An 18154-nucleotide genomic window follows, 5' to 3' on the forward strand; every position below is an offset into this window, starting at 1 on the left:
TGTATCTGTATGCAACACCTCCATATTACACAAGCATGAAAAACAGCAACATTTCAGCACTCTTAAGGTAACCCACCATGTTTTTAACTCTTACATAAACCAGATGGAAGTCCTTGACAGGGAGCAAAGCAATAAGAGGGGCACCTATACTTGGAAAAAACTGACCTTGGCACTCTGTAATAGGAAACACTCATCTGTACCAGCTATTAAAGGGCATATTAAGTGAGACTTTGAGCATATAAAAGCACTCATTCATCCACTCAATCTCCACCATCAATCATTCGCACTGTGCCATCTGTTTCATCAATCAGCCATTCAAAAGAGGCAGCCGGTTCCCTCTTCAAGGTCTCGTTTAGTGCAGAGGTGACAACGAGAAAGACGCTGCATTGAAGCTTTGGTTTTGTTTTCTTACCTCCTTTCCAGACAGGTAGTAGGCGGACAGCAGCCCTCCAACAAACCGGATGTTCACCTCAAACACAGACACCTCCGCGTTCTGCAAACACAGACAAAATGTGGGATATGAGGAAACATACAACTCAAGGGTAACACATTTCAACGCCTACAACGGGGGAATTCAAAGAGCACAAACTCGATACAGAGAAAGTGTCCTGGGTCCTGTTTCACATCAGGTGGGCTTTCTACAATTCAGACATATATATTTTTAGATTGAAACAGCCCACGGTGATACAGAACAGGTTTCACTCCTGGCTTGTTTGGGGCTGAGTGCTGCTGTGCGGCTGTGAGTATATACTATGACTGAGTAGGAGGAAACACTAAGCCAGTGGTTTGGCTGATTTGTCAACTCTTTGGCTATATGTGCATGTGAATCGGGTTGATTTTGCAGCTGAATCTTTAGATTCAGACGTTTAAACCACCGTCCTGCATTGTTGGTGTTTCAGTTTTTGTCACAACATCAAGCAGTATATCCCAGCTACATCCACAGTGTAGATAATAAAAGGTATAATCATGGTAATTTGTCCATTCCTTTGGTCCTGTGGGATTTATCTACACTTTGATTTCTAGTCAATCAGTGCAATTGACTGGACTTAGAGTATTACAGTTAGCCATTGTGTTGACAGAACTAAGGAGGAGTAGTTGCAACCAGTAACCAGCCGCTGTAAAAACATCAGAAAAATGTATTTTGAAAGATGAGATAAAAGTGGCGTGAAGGCTTCGATTGTTTTAAACATGAATGACTTTTCAAATAGTCATGAAGCATCCTTTGTTTTGACGCAATATTCTGCTCAGTAAAGGGGGAGAAGTGACTCTCTACACTGGCTAAGGAAAATGGATCCTAACCCACCCCCACCCCCGTTAGGTCTATGTAGCCGGTTAGAGAATCCTGTCTGACATCAGCACCATCATCAGGTTCTTTTTTTTTTAATTTCAATATTTATTTTGCTAATAAAAAGAATCCACATGCAGGAGCCGGTAGACTTGTGGTTAGTGTGCCCGCCCCATGTGTAGAGGCTGTGGTGCTCTGAGCGGGCTGTGCAGGGTTCAAATCCGACCTGTGGCTCCTTTCTCACATGTTATTCCCCACTCTCTCTCTATCCCCAATTTCTGACGTCCTATCTGTAAATAAAGGCATAAAAAGCCCCAAAATAAATATATAAAAATACAAAATAAATAAATACTCCTCATTCTAAGAAGCTTCAGCTTTTCTTTAGGTTGTAATGTAAGACTGCTTAAAAAAAGGCTAAACATCAGCATGCTAGCAAAGTCATTCTGAGCATTTTGGCATCCATGCTTTGAATTCAGCTCTTAGTGAAACTCCGCCTCGATGCAGCGTTTCTTTACTCGTTCTTTCGTTTGGTTTTGCAGCACAAGTTTTTTTTTAAGCATCTGCTGATAAAAAAAAAATTGTTTTCTTTTTGGAGGGCACATTTATTCCAATCTGTTGCAGAACAGTGACTTCACATCCTCTCCAAAGCTGAAAAAAGAAACTCCATGTAGATACAAAACGCTGCCTTAAATGACATTGACGAAGTGTGCCGCATCTAAAAACACAATGCCTCCATTTCCTGACACATTTTTTTGGCAGAGAGAATGGAGCAAATAATAACAAAAAATTGGAAAGTTTGTAAAGCCCATTTGTCTCTGCAGCAGAACAATGGAGCTCCATCTCCGCCGCCCTCTTTATGAACGGATTCCTGAGTCAGACCGAAGTTTTTGTGCTTGACTGACAGCTCTCGTAAGTCACTGCTGTCAACCACAGATAGGACAATAGACTCCATCACGGGGCGAAAAAGAAAAACAATTTTCACGCTAGACAAATGTGTCCCCGTTTCCCAAAAGTCTGAATGACTGATGGAGCGGTTAGATCGTCTAGCTAATTCGTCCTAATTAAAATCAAACTATTTCCTCTACAACGCACAGGCAGCTGAAATGCAGAAAAAAAAAGGACAATATTTAGTCCTCCTTCTGCCAGCTCTCTATTAGCAGAGCAGTTTTAATAAGCTGCTGGGGGAAGAGAAAGTGGAAAAATATTGGAATGAAGACATCTGAACCAGTTGTGGATGTGGTAGTTCTTTTCCCTGTGACAGCATTTGGCAGCCTTCAAACTGTCGGACAATGACCCTCTGAGTCAGCAGTTGTACGACGTAATCTCCTTCCTGCAAGAGAGCCTGACAAAGTTGGCAGGCGAGGCGTCAAGTTTCCTGATGTGGCAACATTAAAGCCATTAGACGGCATGTGAAACCGACTAAGCATGGCCTCTTCCTTCCTAATGAAGGGCTATAGTCAGATAAGTGGTGGAGATAACGGCCTGAGTAGACCTCTTTAGATGAGAGTGTGTGTGATGATTCTTTTTGTGAATGAATACAGTAAGAGCCTAAAGCGACACAAAGCCTACAACCTGAGCTTTCTCTTTACATGACTTATCGACTTTCCTTTACCCCCCTCGTGCTCCTCATGATTGACAGGAAGTGTTTACGGTGTTCAGGTTCTGACAGACGAAGTCTCAGGCGTGCCGTTCATTCTGTTCACCTTGAAAACGGGATTTAAAGGCAGTGCTTAAAACCGCCAGTATAGAAATAAATGTCAGTGACCCGTGTGGTTCCTGCAGAGAGAGACTTGGAGGTGATGGAGCTGCAGTCACATTTCTTACTCAACTTTTGTGATGCAGGGAAAAAAAAAAAACACAGTTCCAGTCGTTGCATTTTAAAGAGCAGAGACTTCCGCCCAAAGCCGTGAAGGTTATGTGTCTTCTGTGTAAGTAGGGACGTGCAGAACAGAACGCACAGTGCAGGATGTATACATAACCACAACCGTCACCACTCACTTCAGAATGCTCTGAGTGCTCTGAGTGTACAGTGTACCAGAAGAGTAGAGGAAGTGTGCCATTAGCAGGTGATGCTTTTTCTAACTAGCTCCCAGTTACCGAGGCCATCTGCTGTTTTATTTACTGATACCGTTTCAAAAAATGACCCTGTCGCCGAAATATCAAATCATTAAGTTGGCAGCAAATCAGAGAGACATTTCTTCTCAATAAGAATACGAAGTTATCAAATGTATTCATAGCTTTCAGGTGACGTCCACAGACTGTAAATATTAACGGATGAAGCCTGAGAGTCGTCAGCCACTCTTCCTGCAGGGGGCTCCGGAGGCTCATCAGCAGCAGCCGCCATGATGGAAATCCTGTCTCAGTCTAACTTTCAGTCAACCTAACGACAGGCTGAGAGCTGGAGCTGAGGCGGGTTTTGAGCCTCTTGACAAACCGCTACATCACGCCCACCTGTCAGTCATGTCAGCTACTTGTCTAACTATGGATAACACATATCGTTTTCAAAATCACAACAGAGCCGTTTAAAACATCCACCCCCCGTACAGTGTGTGCACATTATGACAATAACCAACCAATAACCAATCAGACCATTTTTAGTTTAGCTGTAAACATGTTAATTTCTGCTGTAAAAACAGATTTTCTGCGTGTTGTGTGTATGTGACTTCCGGTGTTCCTGGAGCCAGCCTCAAGCGGACATTCGACAAACTGCAGGATTTTTCACTTCAGCATTGTTTTTATTTTTTAAGAGCGGAGGTTGCTGCTTGGTGGCGTCACACACATTTGGAATCCCCACCTTGTGGGCAAGAAAGGCTTCCTCCTGCTGCACCCTAAGGAGAATTACCGCTCTCAGTCGCTATCTACATGTTTTACCGGTTTTATTTTGAATTTTTAAACAAAAGACAGCTGTTCAATATGGTGCACTTTTACACCACATGTCACACCCACCCATTCACACCCTTTCACACACTGATGGTAGTGGTCGCTATGTAGTATCATCCATCAGAAGTAACTAATGCCATTCATACACCGCCACCGAAGCAGCGGGAGCAATTCGGGGTTAAGTGTCTTGCCCAAGGAAACATCGGACATGTTACCCAGCTGGGGATCAAACCCTCGACCTTCTGGTTGAGAGGCGGCGAATCTCAACCGGTGGGAGACATAACTTTATGAATGGAAGGGTCAAGATCTAGAAGGCTTGGTTTCAAAGTTGAAGTTTCTATTCACACATGATGATGTAATTTGATGAGTATAATGTGAGGTATGTTATTTGTATTAAAACTAACTGCACTTTATTCTAGTGAACCCACCTCTACATCATATATTTGTATTAATGGTTGCACATTTCCTCCTTAGCCAGCAGCTCTCGAGGCACAGAGAGCGTACAAACCATTAGCTGCTGAGAGAAAACAGTTTACACATCTGTTCAAGGAGCACAGCGTTAAGACAGGACTGTGTCTTCTACTGGCTACTGCTGTCATTTCTCTGTGTGTTTCTGTGTGTGTGTGTGTGTGTGCGCTGACGATTCAAAGCCATCAGAAGTGGTGTGCGCTCTCTCAGGGACAGTTGTGTTCATGTAGATGTGTTGAATAAAAAAACATCAAGTGTTTTCTGGATTCCCTTCCATTCTTGGCAGAGCGTCCAGAGACACTAACACTGCTGGCTACTGTCATCACTTCTGTATTCATGAGTGTCAAACAATCCCCCCCTTATTTGTTCAACACGCCTTTGTCTTTCTCTGTCTCTTTTTATCCCCTTAGCTGTCTGTTCTGTGTCTCCGCCGCTCACTGGAAACTCAAGGTTGACTGTGCCGGGTCGTGTTGTAGCGACAGAAATATGAAGTTTTTTAAATCTCCTCTGAGAATGTGATTTTAAGGCTTTTTTTTTTTCTTTCCTGGATTATTTCACTGGAGTCACTAAGGTTTATGCTGCTCATAAGACATCAGTCCTGCTTTTATGATGTGTCATTATCACGCTGTCAGATGTGATAAAAAAAAGTCTGCAACTTTTGAAGTAAGCGTGGAAGCATTACATTTTTAAGAAGATCTCCAGAGAGCAAAACTTTCGCAACATTAACAGACACAAAATGGATCCAGTCAGATACACACTCTCACTCCCCTTCACATTAAAAAAAAGCACTTCTTTTAAAGCGTATGCTGAAAACATCGGGAAGTATCAAAGGTAAGCTTAAAGTCTCGACGTTATGCGAGTGCAGCAGATCAGAAAACAATGGGCCTCCTGCTGTGGCGGTGCAGTTTGAGTGGCAGGACGACTGCTGGAAAAGACTGAAAATATGCAGGATTATGCACAAGAAACTGCTGTGGCACGGAAAAAATTTGGATGTGGCAAGACCCCCGCAAGAGACACAGATGAAACATTGAACATGCAGAGTTTTGGATTCAGGGGACTTAAGAGGATAATAGCTTATCTGCAAGGGAAATGAACTGCAGCACTTGACGTTTACATCGGGATGTTGTCTTTGGTCCAGTGTTAATCTCTTCAACGAAATAAATGACGAAAATATTCTTTGATGAAGGTCTTTTTAAATTAGTCAACTATGACGATGACGAGACGAAACTCCGCTATTTGACGATTTGATAAATAATATTACTTCTTCATCTAATTGAGGAAAATGTGACGAAACGAAAACTACAATACAAGTGAGGATTATCACGTACCCCCCTCAGCTGTTCTAAAATCATTGTAAACTATAGCAGACTTCATCAAAGGTGTGTGTGTGAGTGTGTGTGTCTGTGTGTGTGTGGTGAGTGCAACAATGTGCAGCCTGGAGCCTGCAGGTCCGTGAAGCCCCGCCCCCTGGAGCTTCTGATCATCAAAATAAAAGCTTGCGTCTGATTTTGTTGACTAAAATATCTTCTATTGTCGTCAACTTAAATGATGTGCAATTTTAGTCAGTGACTAATTGACTAAATTAAATCAATAACAAATGACTAATATCTGAATAAATATAAAGGACATTATCGTCAGGAGACTAAATTAGAAAATGCTGTGAAGATTAACACTGCTTTGGTCCTGACAAACCTGAACTGAGATGACTTAATCGAGCTATTTTGTTTTAAGTTGTAATTGATTTATTTATTGTATTTTTTACATTCTTCATCAATCCCTGACTTGCTTCTCACACACATAGACCTCAAATACACACACATGCACAAACAGGACCTGTGGACATGAATTAAGTGGAGAGATGTCAGAGTGGGGTTCAGTACTTTGCTCAAGAGTGCCTCTGCAGTGCTCGGAAGCTGACCTGGCACCTCTCCAGCTACCAGATGAAGTCATGGCTTCATAAAATATACAATTGTTGTTTTTTGTTTCGTGAGTGTTTGTCCTTAATGAGGCGCTCTGGACTCGGATTTTATAATGGCAAAGGCTCTTAAATATCAAAGAGAAGGGGCGTAGGGTGTGTGTTGTCCTCACAGACAGAGCTACATTTCAGTGTCGTTAAGCTTTAATGAGAAGAGTTCATCAGACACTCAATGGTAGCTCCTCTGAAAACTACATTAGTAACTCGAATATGCACATAAAGTATAAGAATGGATATTCATGACAGACCACTTTACGAGCGGTGATAAACGTTGCAAAGAGTTTGTCATCAGCAATTAAACGTGATGTATGAACTTTCTTCATTTAACAATCAAGAGCCCACATTAGTGTGTGTGCACCTTTAAATCAAGTGAAGTGGAGCAGCCCTGATGTCTGTGTGTGTGTGTACACGTCGTTAGTGTGCAAATAAAAGCCACTTTTATTATGGATGAATCGGCCTTTTATCTTCTGGTTTAACAGTCGTTTATAAAGAGTCATGAAGAGCAGAGTTTGTTGTTGCCACAAATCAGAAGATAATTACTTTAACACGGAGTAGAGCAGGACATTTTCATTCATTAGGGGCTGAAAACACCACTCTCTTTAAAGGGGACATATTATGAAAAATCCAATTCCACAGTGTTTTTGAACATATATTTTGGTAACCTGAGTGTCCACAGACCAACAAGATGTGAAATAAACCCATCCAGTCCTTTATTTGTGGTCTGCATAAGTCTTACAACACAGAGAAAAATGCTCTGTTTCAAACTTGCTCTCCTTGTGATGTCACAAGTGGGATTCTGGTAAACAAATCCCCTCCCCTGATATCTCCACCCATGGACTCCACCCCCAGCCTAGAACAAAACTTTTGCGCAGGTCCACCATTTTTATTCATTTTTATTGAGGAGTGATGTCTACCGGGAAAACTCAGGGGGGGCTCATTGCATTTAAAGAGACACACACACCAAAACGAAGCGTTCTGAGAGAGCTGGTTTATACAGGGTCACAAACCTCCTCTGGTGCTTGATTCATGTTATATTCTGACCAAAGCACAGCACAGATGTTTCATTTAGACCACAGGGGACTGTTTGTAAAAGTGGAGAAGGGGGGTAATAAGTCCTCTTTAATACATAACTGCCCAAACAAATATACATTTTTGATTATATATCTGTTAGAGATGGGACCGATACGATCTGATATCGGTATCATTTTACTTTTTATTGGCTCGCTCCCTCTCAGTTTGATTGATACCAATTCGAGAGTCAATAGACTTATTTCCTGCTCCACAACCTCTACACACACACACACACACACACACACACACACACTACTAATTCCTGCACGTTCAATCATGTGGCTCATTTTCAGGATCTTCAGAGGAGTCAGAGTGACATTGGACCTTTTTTTTTTTTCAACCCAGAACTCTGCATGTTGCATTGTGATGCTTTACTGGCAGAGCCCTTTAGAGGCCCGCATAATTGTTTCCCGTAATATAATCATCCCGGCTTCTGAAAAATCACATTATGTTTTATATCATGTCATTGAGGATACATTTACTGCATCGAATATTAAACAGAGAGCCACTTTCAGCTGATTGTGTTTAGACCATTTATGTCTTGATTATACTAATCGTCATGCGTTTAAGAGAAAAACATCAACATCAGGAGTCTTTCATTCGACTGCTTTTAAAAACGTTTCAGATTGTTTTTCTGTTTGTTTTTTTTTATAGATATATTTAAGCTTTAAGTAAGAGTTTGTGTAACTGATATAACCCTATGCAAAAACACACATCATTAATTCAAAACAGATAGGCGGAGGGCTAAGTGGGGCAACATCAAGGCCAGGAACACACACACACACACACACACACACACACACACACACACACACACACACACACACACACACACACACACACACACACACACACACACACACACACACACACACACACACACACACACACACACACACACACACACACACACACACACACACACACACACACACACACACACACACACACACACACACACACACACACACACACACACACACACACACACACACACACACACACACACACACACACACACACACACACACACACACACACACACACACACACACACACACACACACACACACACACACACACAAAGTGATCACCTCACAGCCAGTAAAAGTTCAAACATGACTTAAAGGCTTTTTATTGAAAATCTAGCCGCTAATCTAATTAAACATTTTTATGTATTTCATCTGATCTGCATAATATTAAACTTTTATGGTTCTTGGGAATCCTGTTTACAAGCATCTGACGTCCTTGGTAAGAAGCTTTAGAAAAGTTTCTTTTGTGTTTTAATGAGAAGAAAACGGATGCTATTGCTCTGCAGGATGAGGGCTGAAGGATAAATCACTTTGACTCTGACGTAGCTCTACAACATTCATACCACACGCACAAATAAATATGTACTTCTTTAGGGCACGTTTGCCTTTCTTTTAATTAATTATAAAGACGCCTGTAAACCTAAGCTCCTCTGACTTATTAAGCTCGTATCGTACAACACTGACAGGGAACACCCCACCCTGTTTTCTCTGATCCGTCTGCAGATGTTTACTTATGTAAGTCAGAAGGAAATGATGGTTTTACTTCACTGCATCTGTCTGCAACACACCTCAAGGGGAGTCAGTCTGAAGATTTATGATTTCTGCAAAATAAAGATACTCTTAATTCACCTGATTACATGATGCATTCAGGTGCTCCTGGGAAAGCACACAATCCAGGATTATATCAAGCTATAACATCATGAAGTGTGCCCTCCCTTTGCACAATATTTACAACACTGAGATTAACTGTGCCATCTTTTTATTTGAGCTTCTAAATGACGCTGCTTCATCACCTCACCTCCAGGTATTAGCATGTGTTCATATATCTTTAATTACGTGACTGAGCCTTAGGTACATTAAAACCTTTACTCTGAAGGAATTGGCTCTTTCAAATTAAATTCCTATTAACTGAAAAGTATTTTACTGAGGATGCCTAGAGGGGGAAGGGTTGCTTCTTTAAAGTCTGTTCCTTTAGCACTGAGATCAGTTTTTAGAGCCATGACTTCATGGTGATTTACACTAGAACTCGTGACAAAGCCTTAGAATGACTTTAAAAATAATTAGAGTCTCACTCCGTCCTACGGGTATTTTCAATAATAATGACTTTATATAAATAGTTTTTATGTCAATAGTCTGTTTCCTTTTGTAAGCAGGCATAACAATGGTGGTCACATCTGTCTCGGGGTCCTGCGTCTGCCGGTGACGTTACACAACATGATGGACCCTACATCTGTACCATGATGCATCACATTGTGATTGGCTGTTTGTCGGAGAGTTTACAGCGGGTCTTTGGTCCAGAGAATACAGATAAATGAATTATTCATTTCTGTCAGGACCTAAAGACAGTTTCAACCAAAATCTTAAAAAGTGCATCTGGAGAAAATGACCAACCCTGACCCTTCAGGGACAATGAAGGTCTGAAATGAGCTGAACAATAAGCTCTAAAGTCTTGAGTTTTTGTTCCCACATTTGACCCTGGTGTGCGACACAGAAAATGGAAATAGCACGCTGATCATCACAAAGGTCCTTACCACATTGAAGTCGAGGTTCTTCTCCACCCAGTCAGTAGCAGCTTCAAAATCTTCAAACATTTCCATGATGTAGAGGGTATCCAGAGCATCCACGATCGTCGCTCCCTTTATACTCCCTGCAACAGAAACAGATGCACAATCTCTCAAAACACGTTCTTGTAGGTGTGCATCTTCAGAAGAGTGATTTGCATTTCATCCGTCGGCTTTTTGAAAAGAGGAATGTTGGGAAGGAAGAAGCCTAAAGTTGAACTTTTCGGCATACAGAAAAAAAAAACTCCAAAGGAGTTCATTCAAATGTTAAAAGCTTGTTAGTCAGAGTTTCTTTCCGTTTTGTAAGTATAAATGACAACAAGTGTTGGAGGCAGACTCACTGAAAAAGCTCTGATTAAAGAGCAGAAGTTAAGAGTCATGTTTTGGAGGTTGAATATATTATTTTCCTCGACAGATGGTGGGAAGCAGCGATTATCGGCGCTGATGAAACGTCGGGAGTATTGCTCATCTCTGGTGATTAGCCTCATAGCAGGAGGGAAGACACACAGAGACACACAAACCATCATATCAGGGCTGTCATTACCAAATCCCTTTAATGCTATCCCAACACCTAAGTCTGTCTGTTTGTGCCAGGAAGCTCAATAAATCATTAAGCATGCAGCCCTGAGCCCTCAGCAAAGCTTTTAGTCCTAACATGCTTGTTATAAACACAAGACCAGGAGCGTCTGAGCTATCTGACCACTTAGAGGTGAGACATAAGGTAAAAATAAAAAGAAATGGAACAGGGAGCAGAAATGAAAACAATATATCAGAGTCGAGAGGCTGACGTACAGAGATAAGGGCAGGGAGTGAAGGTAGAAAGAAAAACACTGAAATAATAATAAGGATAGAAAAATCGTCCGCCTCTGAAGAGGGAAATAGGATAAAACATGATGTTGTAGCATAGTCAAACTGGAGCCTGCTGCTGCTGTGTGATTGTGTAAATCTGTGGGTTTACATCCCAATGTAAGATGTGGGTGGATGCATAGGCAGCTAAAAGCTTTCCATTAGACACCATGCTGAATCATCAGCCGGAGGTGCAGCAGGGCGACTGTTGTCCGTCAGAACTCTCATTGTGCTCCCTCTGTGTCTGTTCAATATTTTTATTCCATTACAATCACCACAGTGGGATGAGGACTCAGTCGACTGCAGAGGAAAGGACTTGAGTTAGAGAACAGTAAAAACCTCGCTGGTTGTACATTATTTCCATTTCTTATTAGAATAATAACCAAAAAAGCCCAAGTGGAGAAATGGTACTAAAACATGCAGAGGACAATGATAATGAATCTCTACAGGAAAGCTGAATATTAAGTGGAGAAGCTGAAGATTTTGCTCTCTGACAAGGAGATCAAAACTACGATCTGTTGTTAAGAATGTCTTTGTACGTGGCTTGCAGGTAAAACCAGTAGCCAGTTAGCATAGCTTAGCATAAAATCTGGAAGAAGTGAGAAACAGTTAGCCTGGCTCCCTCTCAAGCCTGTGACAAACAACAATTTGAGGTTTTCATTTCTGGTAGACGGCCCCTGAAGTCTTCCTGACTTGGTTCTTCACTTACGCACCACACAGCACACCACACACACAACTATGCCGATACCAAAATGTTGCCGATGTATTTGTTCAATCTAGACAGTATCTTCAGTTATCCTCTATTTTTTAAGTTTTGGTACTTTTCAACATCGTCGCAAAATATTGGAGATTGTATCGTTTTAAAACAAGAATCGAAGAGTATCAAACTAGTGGACATTTTGACAGCCTTCTATTGGATTTCATGCAAACAATATGAAATGGACCAAACATGTCACTTATTACAAAAGGCCACAACGACAACTTATATCCAGTTATTTGTCTTTTTTTAAAGATTTTTTGTTGGCTTCTTGTGTTATTGTAGAGATAGGACGGTGGATAGAATTGGAAATCAGGGAACGAGAGAGAGTGGGGAATGACTTGCGGGAAAGAAGCGGCAGGTCGGATTTGAACCCCGGCCGCCCCGCTTGGAGGACTATGGCCTGCGTACATGGGACGCTTGCACCAACTACCAGTCATTTAATAGCGATTGGATTTTTTAGCCAAGCCTTGAAGCCAGGTTACAGAGAGAGTGATAAAATCACTGGAGGTGTCAGTGGATTTAGTTTCTCTTGTATTCTGTCGTCCTTCCTGTTTTCCACCCCTCTCACATTTTTCACTACATTGAAACCTTCAGAGCGACAAAGAGAGGACAAGACACTTTCCTCCTGACCATTGTCTTGTCACTGTGCCTCCTTCCCTCTCACTGCTCTTCCTGTATCTGTGTGTGTGTGTGTGTGTGTGTGTGTGTGTAATGTGAGAGGTGCAGATGGTCAAAGAGTGACCTGAATACTAATATGGAATATCAAAAAAAAAAAGTGAGAGGGAAGACAAAGGTTTGAGTCTTTTGTTGAAGGAAAATATTATGCAAATGTGTACACACAAGTCTGAACACATGTTTTGTAAGATCTATTTCAAGTTTTTAAACTTTTACAAAATGTTTATTTGTTGTTCTTTATGTGATGTTTCATCTGCAGTGAACAGCTTGCTTTTTGTAAAATAAACTGATGCCAATGATTTTTTTTTTTTTTTGGGAGATCTCGGATGTTTGTGAGACAGCTCGTCCGATGTCACGTTGTCAGCAGGCACAAAGAAATCTCCTAAAATCAGCTTGTTTCCAGATTCAGGGTTTTGTGTCAAGTGTACAGATGGGGAGGAGTAAAAGATTCAGCTGAAGTCTCGGAGGTTGTGAGAAGCAAATTCCAGTGATCTTGGAGGTGATGTGTGACCGTCGCTGAGGGTTTTGTTTCTGTTTGCAACTGTGAGCATGGTGAAGGAGCAGATGGCTCAGCAGAGGGCAGCGTCTATGATGCTCCTCTAAAACACGAGTGAAACTGGAGGAGGACGAGGCGGTCTGGCGTGCCTCTACAGAGCAGTAGGGGAGGACAGGCCTTATGATGTCTGCTGTAGGTGGTGGGTTTGTCACAGCAGGAGTTGTTTTACATTTGCTGAAGCTCTTTCAAGAAAACCTTCTGCAGTGTGTCCTTGACTCTCAGTCCTCACTTGAAAGGAAACAATCCCAGTTGTTTGTTTGGTGCTGCTGGATCCACTGTGAGTGCACAAAGGGAACATATCTGCTGTAATCTTTCCAGCCACTATCTGTGCTTTATCTTTTTTGTCATTACTCATTGTAGTGTTGCAAGCTAAAATGAAATGAAGTTACCTTTATACTTGTTTGTAAAAAAAAAAGGGTTTGTTATTAGCATTTCATAAGGTTCTGTACTTGTTGCTTCTGCTCTAAAAGAATAATGTGCAACTTTTTGATCCAGTAGATGTCGCCCTTGAGCACCAGCGTGAAACCAAAACAAACTGCTGCTTGGCCACACCTCCGCTATTCTGAAGCCTCCGCTCTCCTCCAGCGACTTCTTCTTTTCTCTAGTCATTCACTAAAACAGCTTTATATGCAAAGCCGTCCCGTCCATGTTACATGATGTAAAAACAAAAAGTGAAGTCAAACTCCCTCTAGTTTGTTGTTCTGAGCTCTGTGTTCACACTGACAGGACTGTGTTTCCTAAAGCTTGTTTATGTTTCGTTCAGAGGATTATAAGTGTTTAATACATGTTTTAACATATTAACCCCCCCCCCCCCCCCCCCCCCCATTCCCTCTCCAACCGTTTGCCCTGCCACCACCAAGTGGCAACCACAGGAGCGTACATAATGATGTTTACAGCCTGGTCCTAAAAAGTTAATTTGTGTATCAGCACACACTGTAAGGGGGATTATTTTCTTCTTCTTTTTTTTAGCTCATCTGTTCATCAGAATAAGTTGTAGCTGTTTGTCAGGGGATTTGAGCCCCGCCTCAGCTTCACCTCTTCACCTCTTACTAGGTTGACATAAAGTTAGTTTGAGACAATATTGAGGTAAATAAGGATTGTATGCTGCTTGCCACGGTTTCATACAACCTTTAAAGTAGAACATGGCAAAAGTGACAAATGGCCAGATGGATGAAAAATGAAAGAGCTGGTGCCCTCAGAAGACAAGAATCATTACCTTTCTGTTTCCAGACAGAGAATAAGGATGGATGGGAGAGGGACGGCAGAAAAAGAACGGGACACTCAAGGTCCAAAAGTCATTAACGGGCAGTATCAGTTCCTCCATGCCTGTGTGCCTCCAAACACAATCCATCCTGTTGTTTCCTCTTCCTACTCTCTCCATCTAATGAGGTATCCATCAATCTTTACTCCTTCTTCTCTCCCTCCAGTACTTCTATCCTTACCTCTCTCCTTTTCTAGTTTACAGCATCCTGCATCTTTCACTCCTCATCCACTCGGCTTTATTTCCTTTTTAAAGACAATGAGTGAAGAGAGGGGAGTGATGGATGAATTTTCAAAATAAAGCACCAAACCTTGGAGGCTTCATTCATCATCTACATAAGCAGATGTCCTTTCTCTGTAGTGAACACAAACACACACACAAACTCACACTCCTGACTGTCACAGCCTATACAATAAGTTGTTACTCTATTGAAGTTTGGTGCGAAAAACACAAATGTTAGCTGGTAAATAACTCTATTAGTGCAGCTTCAATTACAACGCTAACTTACTGCATCCATCCTACACTCCAGCATACGTGTGTGTGCGTGTGTGTGTGTGTGTGTGTGTGTGTGTCAGACCGTAGAGTGATGCATTGTTTGGTTGTTCAGAACAAAACAACCTTCACTTTCACGCAATCAGGCGGCAAAGACTGAGCTGTAATCTGTGATGCTGTGATGTGGGAGTGTGCATGACTGATTGAGGGTGATTGACAAATGGGATGTTGAGCTGTCTCTCTATCTCTCTCTCTCACGCACGCACGCACGCACGCACGCACGCACACACCACTGATTGGGTTGACACAGGTCAAAACGTCAACTTGATCTCTGTTAATTCAGTCGTTGCTGAAGAATAAATCTGACTAGTGAAGCTATTCAAAAAGTAACTTGGATAACAATTTACCGTGTTGATTGTGTTCTCCTGAAGAAAAGCAGGGATTAAACAATTCATCTTGTTATTTACTTCAACTTAAAAATATGCCTGCACACTTGATGAGATGTATTGGTGGAACTTTTTTTTAAGCATTTCACATCAATAAGATTATGCATGGGCACTAAGAAGGCTGCTTACTGAGACAAACAACTTCATTGACGTTTGATGGATGCTTTGCTACATGTGCTGCAGACAGTGCTGAGACTGATAAAGCAATAGTGTCAGTGGAGGAAAGGCTGGATGAGAAAAATAATGACAACATTTCTAAATGATCATAAACATTGTTATCACTGTTATGTCATCCTTGAAGAGATTTCATACCAACACAAATCTGTAAACAAATACGCTATGAGAACAAATTCTGTTGTCTCAGTATATTCATTTGGAACTTTTACTTTTAGAGTATCTATCACCTGTTTTTTCTCTGTTTTATGGGTAATTATTCATTCATTTCATTTGACAGTATGATAAATGAAAGTATACTGTGCTGAATGAACGCAGCCGTCTGACATCTTTTTGCGACCCACGTAAACTGGAGGGGCTCGTCCTCTAACATACGTAGAAGTGATGAGTGAGGTTACATCCAATAATGAAGTTTTGGACAAAATGGGTCAAAACAAACAAAGGAGACTGCTGGGAATTTGAGTCCCTGATGAAACCAGAGGTCAGCACCGGCTGTTTGTGTGTTTAAGTAACATAACCCACATAAGACACCTGTGTTGTTATTTTAACCCAAATGTTACCGCTTACGCTGAAGCCTGTAGCATACCAAAATGCGTCTCTTTCAATGTGTTAACCGCATGTTCCATGTGTTTTCTCAGGCAAACATGTCCATCACAAATTGCAAGAAACTTCCGCACACTCTCGTATACAAAAATACATTTACTGGCCACGCTTCAGACCTTCATCAGGCAAAACCCTGAAACAGGTGTGTAGAGTCACCGTCAAAATGAGGATGTCTGACTTCAAGGTAACACCTCTAGACGTTGATTATCTATGTGGTTATGTGTGCTGTTTACATATTTAATTTAGTTCATCTAATATCAGTCACACTGTAAAAAGCCTCTTTTTCACATGCTTATCTTCTTACAGCCTTGTTCCTCTTGCTCTAAACCTAAGCGGCCTGAGTTCCTGTGTTGCCTGAGTGATGATGAGTTATTGTGTTGGTTGAGTTCTGGTGATGTTTGGTTTCTGATGTTGGTCAGGTTTCTCTTTGGGTTCTTTTACTGTTGGGGTGTTGTTGTTGTTGTTGTTGGTTGCGTGTCTCATGGGTAGGTTGCATTATCGTCATGTTTTTTGGTCTCATTTGCGCTCTTATGCTTTGTAGCTTTTATTGCTTATGTCGAAGCACTTTGTAAACCCTTGGTTTGAAAAGTGCTTCACTATCTTTATTATTGAACATAATGCGTGGCTACAGATGGATACAGAATCTGGTTAGTATTTATAACTAACACAAGTCCTTACTTTAAGATGATGTCACAAGCTTCAAAACCAGATCCAGAATGGAGCAGGAACATAACCCTGGTCTCGTAATAATGAGATAACACGTTACCAAAAAGACAAATCGTGGATGAACCCATCCCGCACAAACATTTAACGCTTGTATTTGGATGCTTTAAAGCTGATGCTGCCTGACAGAGGGGAACAGAAACGCTTCAGGGCAGCAGGCTCCACACTGAGTCACAACTGATGCGACCTATAGTTGCAGGGCTGACTTTATTGTGACTTTATTGCAGCTTCGCCTCACATGGCTGCTGTGACATAATCCACGGCTCTGCGCTCTCAGGTTGACTTGTACCGAGCTGGAAGCTTTGAATAACAGTGAAAAAGAAAGATGTGAAGGAGCTCCAGTGTGCTCCACAGCTGGAGGGAACAGCCGACTGTGGAGGTCACACTTTGTGTTCACAGTGAATACATGATGTAATCCACATGACATTTAGTGTTACATGTGCATCATGTTACCACAGAAAAGAAACCCGACTCCTCAAAGCTACACATTAAACGACCCCTATTCACTTCAAATATAACCTTTTGCTTGACTTGTTGAACTTTAAACATGAAATCGTCATTACTTATTATTTTGTCTTGATCTAATGATCCAAAAGCAGAGCTGAACCCAGATGCATTTTGTGGATTTCAAAGTTCCATTGCTGCTTTTTCCTGGGGTCTTAAAGGAGATATATTATACTGATCTATATTTAAATACAAATATATAATGATACGATGTTGGATGTCAACACTGAACCTCTACAAAGTTTTTTTTTTTTTAAAACCAAGATACACAGTTGTTGGTGCAATCCTTGGACGTGGTTTCTTGCTGCTCTAAGCGAGACTTGTTCAGAACCTGACACCACGTTCTGCCGACGTATTAGAGCAAAACATGGAGCAAAGTTGTAGTTGACACGCCCACCCTGTCAGCTCTTTCAAGGACACGCCCACTCAGATGCTCACTCAAATTTCCCTGTGACTGCAAACACAACTGGCCAATCAGAGGAAAGTGGGCGCCTTAAAGGGACAGCAGCTGAAATGAACCGTTTCAGGCAGAGGCTGAAATTAGGGATTTTACTGAGTATCAGATTATTAAGGAAGTTTTTGAGCTACACATCTCACAGTGCTACTCAATAGATGTGTCAGACTGACATAGTTACTGGTGAAAGTGAGAATAATAGATCTCCTTTAAAGAAAAAGTAGACTCTTGTTTAGTCATTATAACATTCATGCTGTCCCAGTCTCATACTCAATACATAACCAAATAAATTACCTCAAAAGACGGGCAAAGGATTAGAAAAGATTCTGATGAGATACACCTGATCTTTATAGAAGAACTTTGCATTTGTAATCTCTGCTGGTTTGAT

At 41.5% G+C, this 18154-nt stretch overlaps 1 protein-coding gene across 1 annotated transcript in view; it reads right to left on the minus strand.

Moving 5' to 3' along the window:
* The window catches only part of man1a1 (mannosidase, alpha, class 1A, member 1), a 156172-nt gene that overhangs the window by 79637 nt on the left and 58381 nt on the right, over nucleotides 1–18154 (minus strand). Inside the window, exons 3-4 of the mRNA XM_061051620.1 lie at nucleotides 10243–10358; nucleotides 413–493 (exon numbers count right to left, since the gene is read on the minus strand). Of these exons, the coding sequence (XP_060907603.1) occupies nucleotides 413–493; nucleotides 10243–10358 (197 nt within the window). The remainder of the gene's footprint in view (nucleotides 1–412; nucleotides 494–10242; nucleotides 10359–18154) is intronic.

This window comes from Labrus mixtus, chromosome 12 (assembly GCF_963584025.1).
Source record: "Labrus mixtus chromosome 12, fLabMix1.1, whole genome shotgun sequence".
Taxonomy (NCBI): Eukaryota; Metazoa; Chordata; class Actinopteri; order Labriformes; family Labridae; genus Labrus; species Labrus mixtus.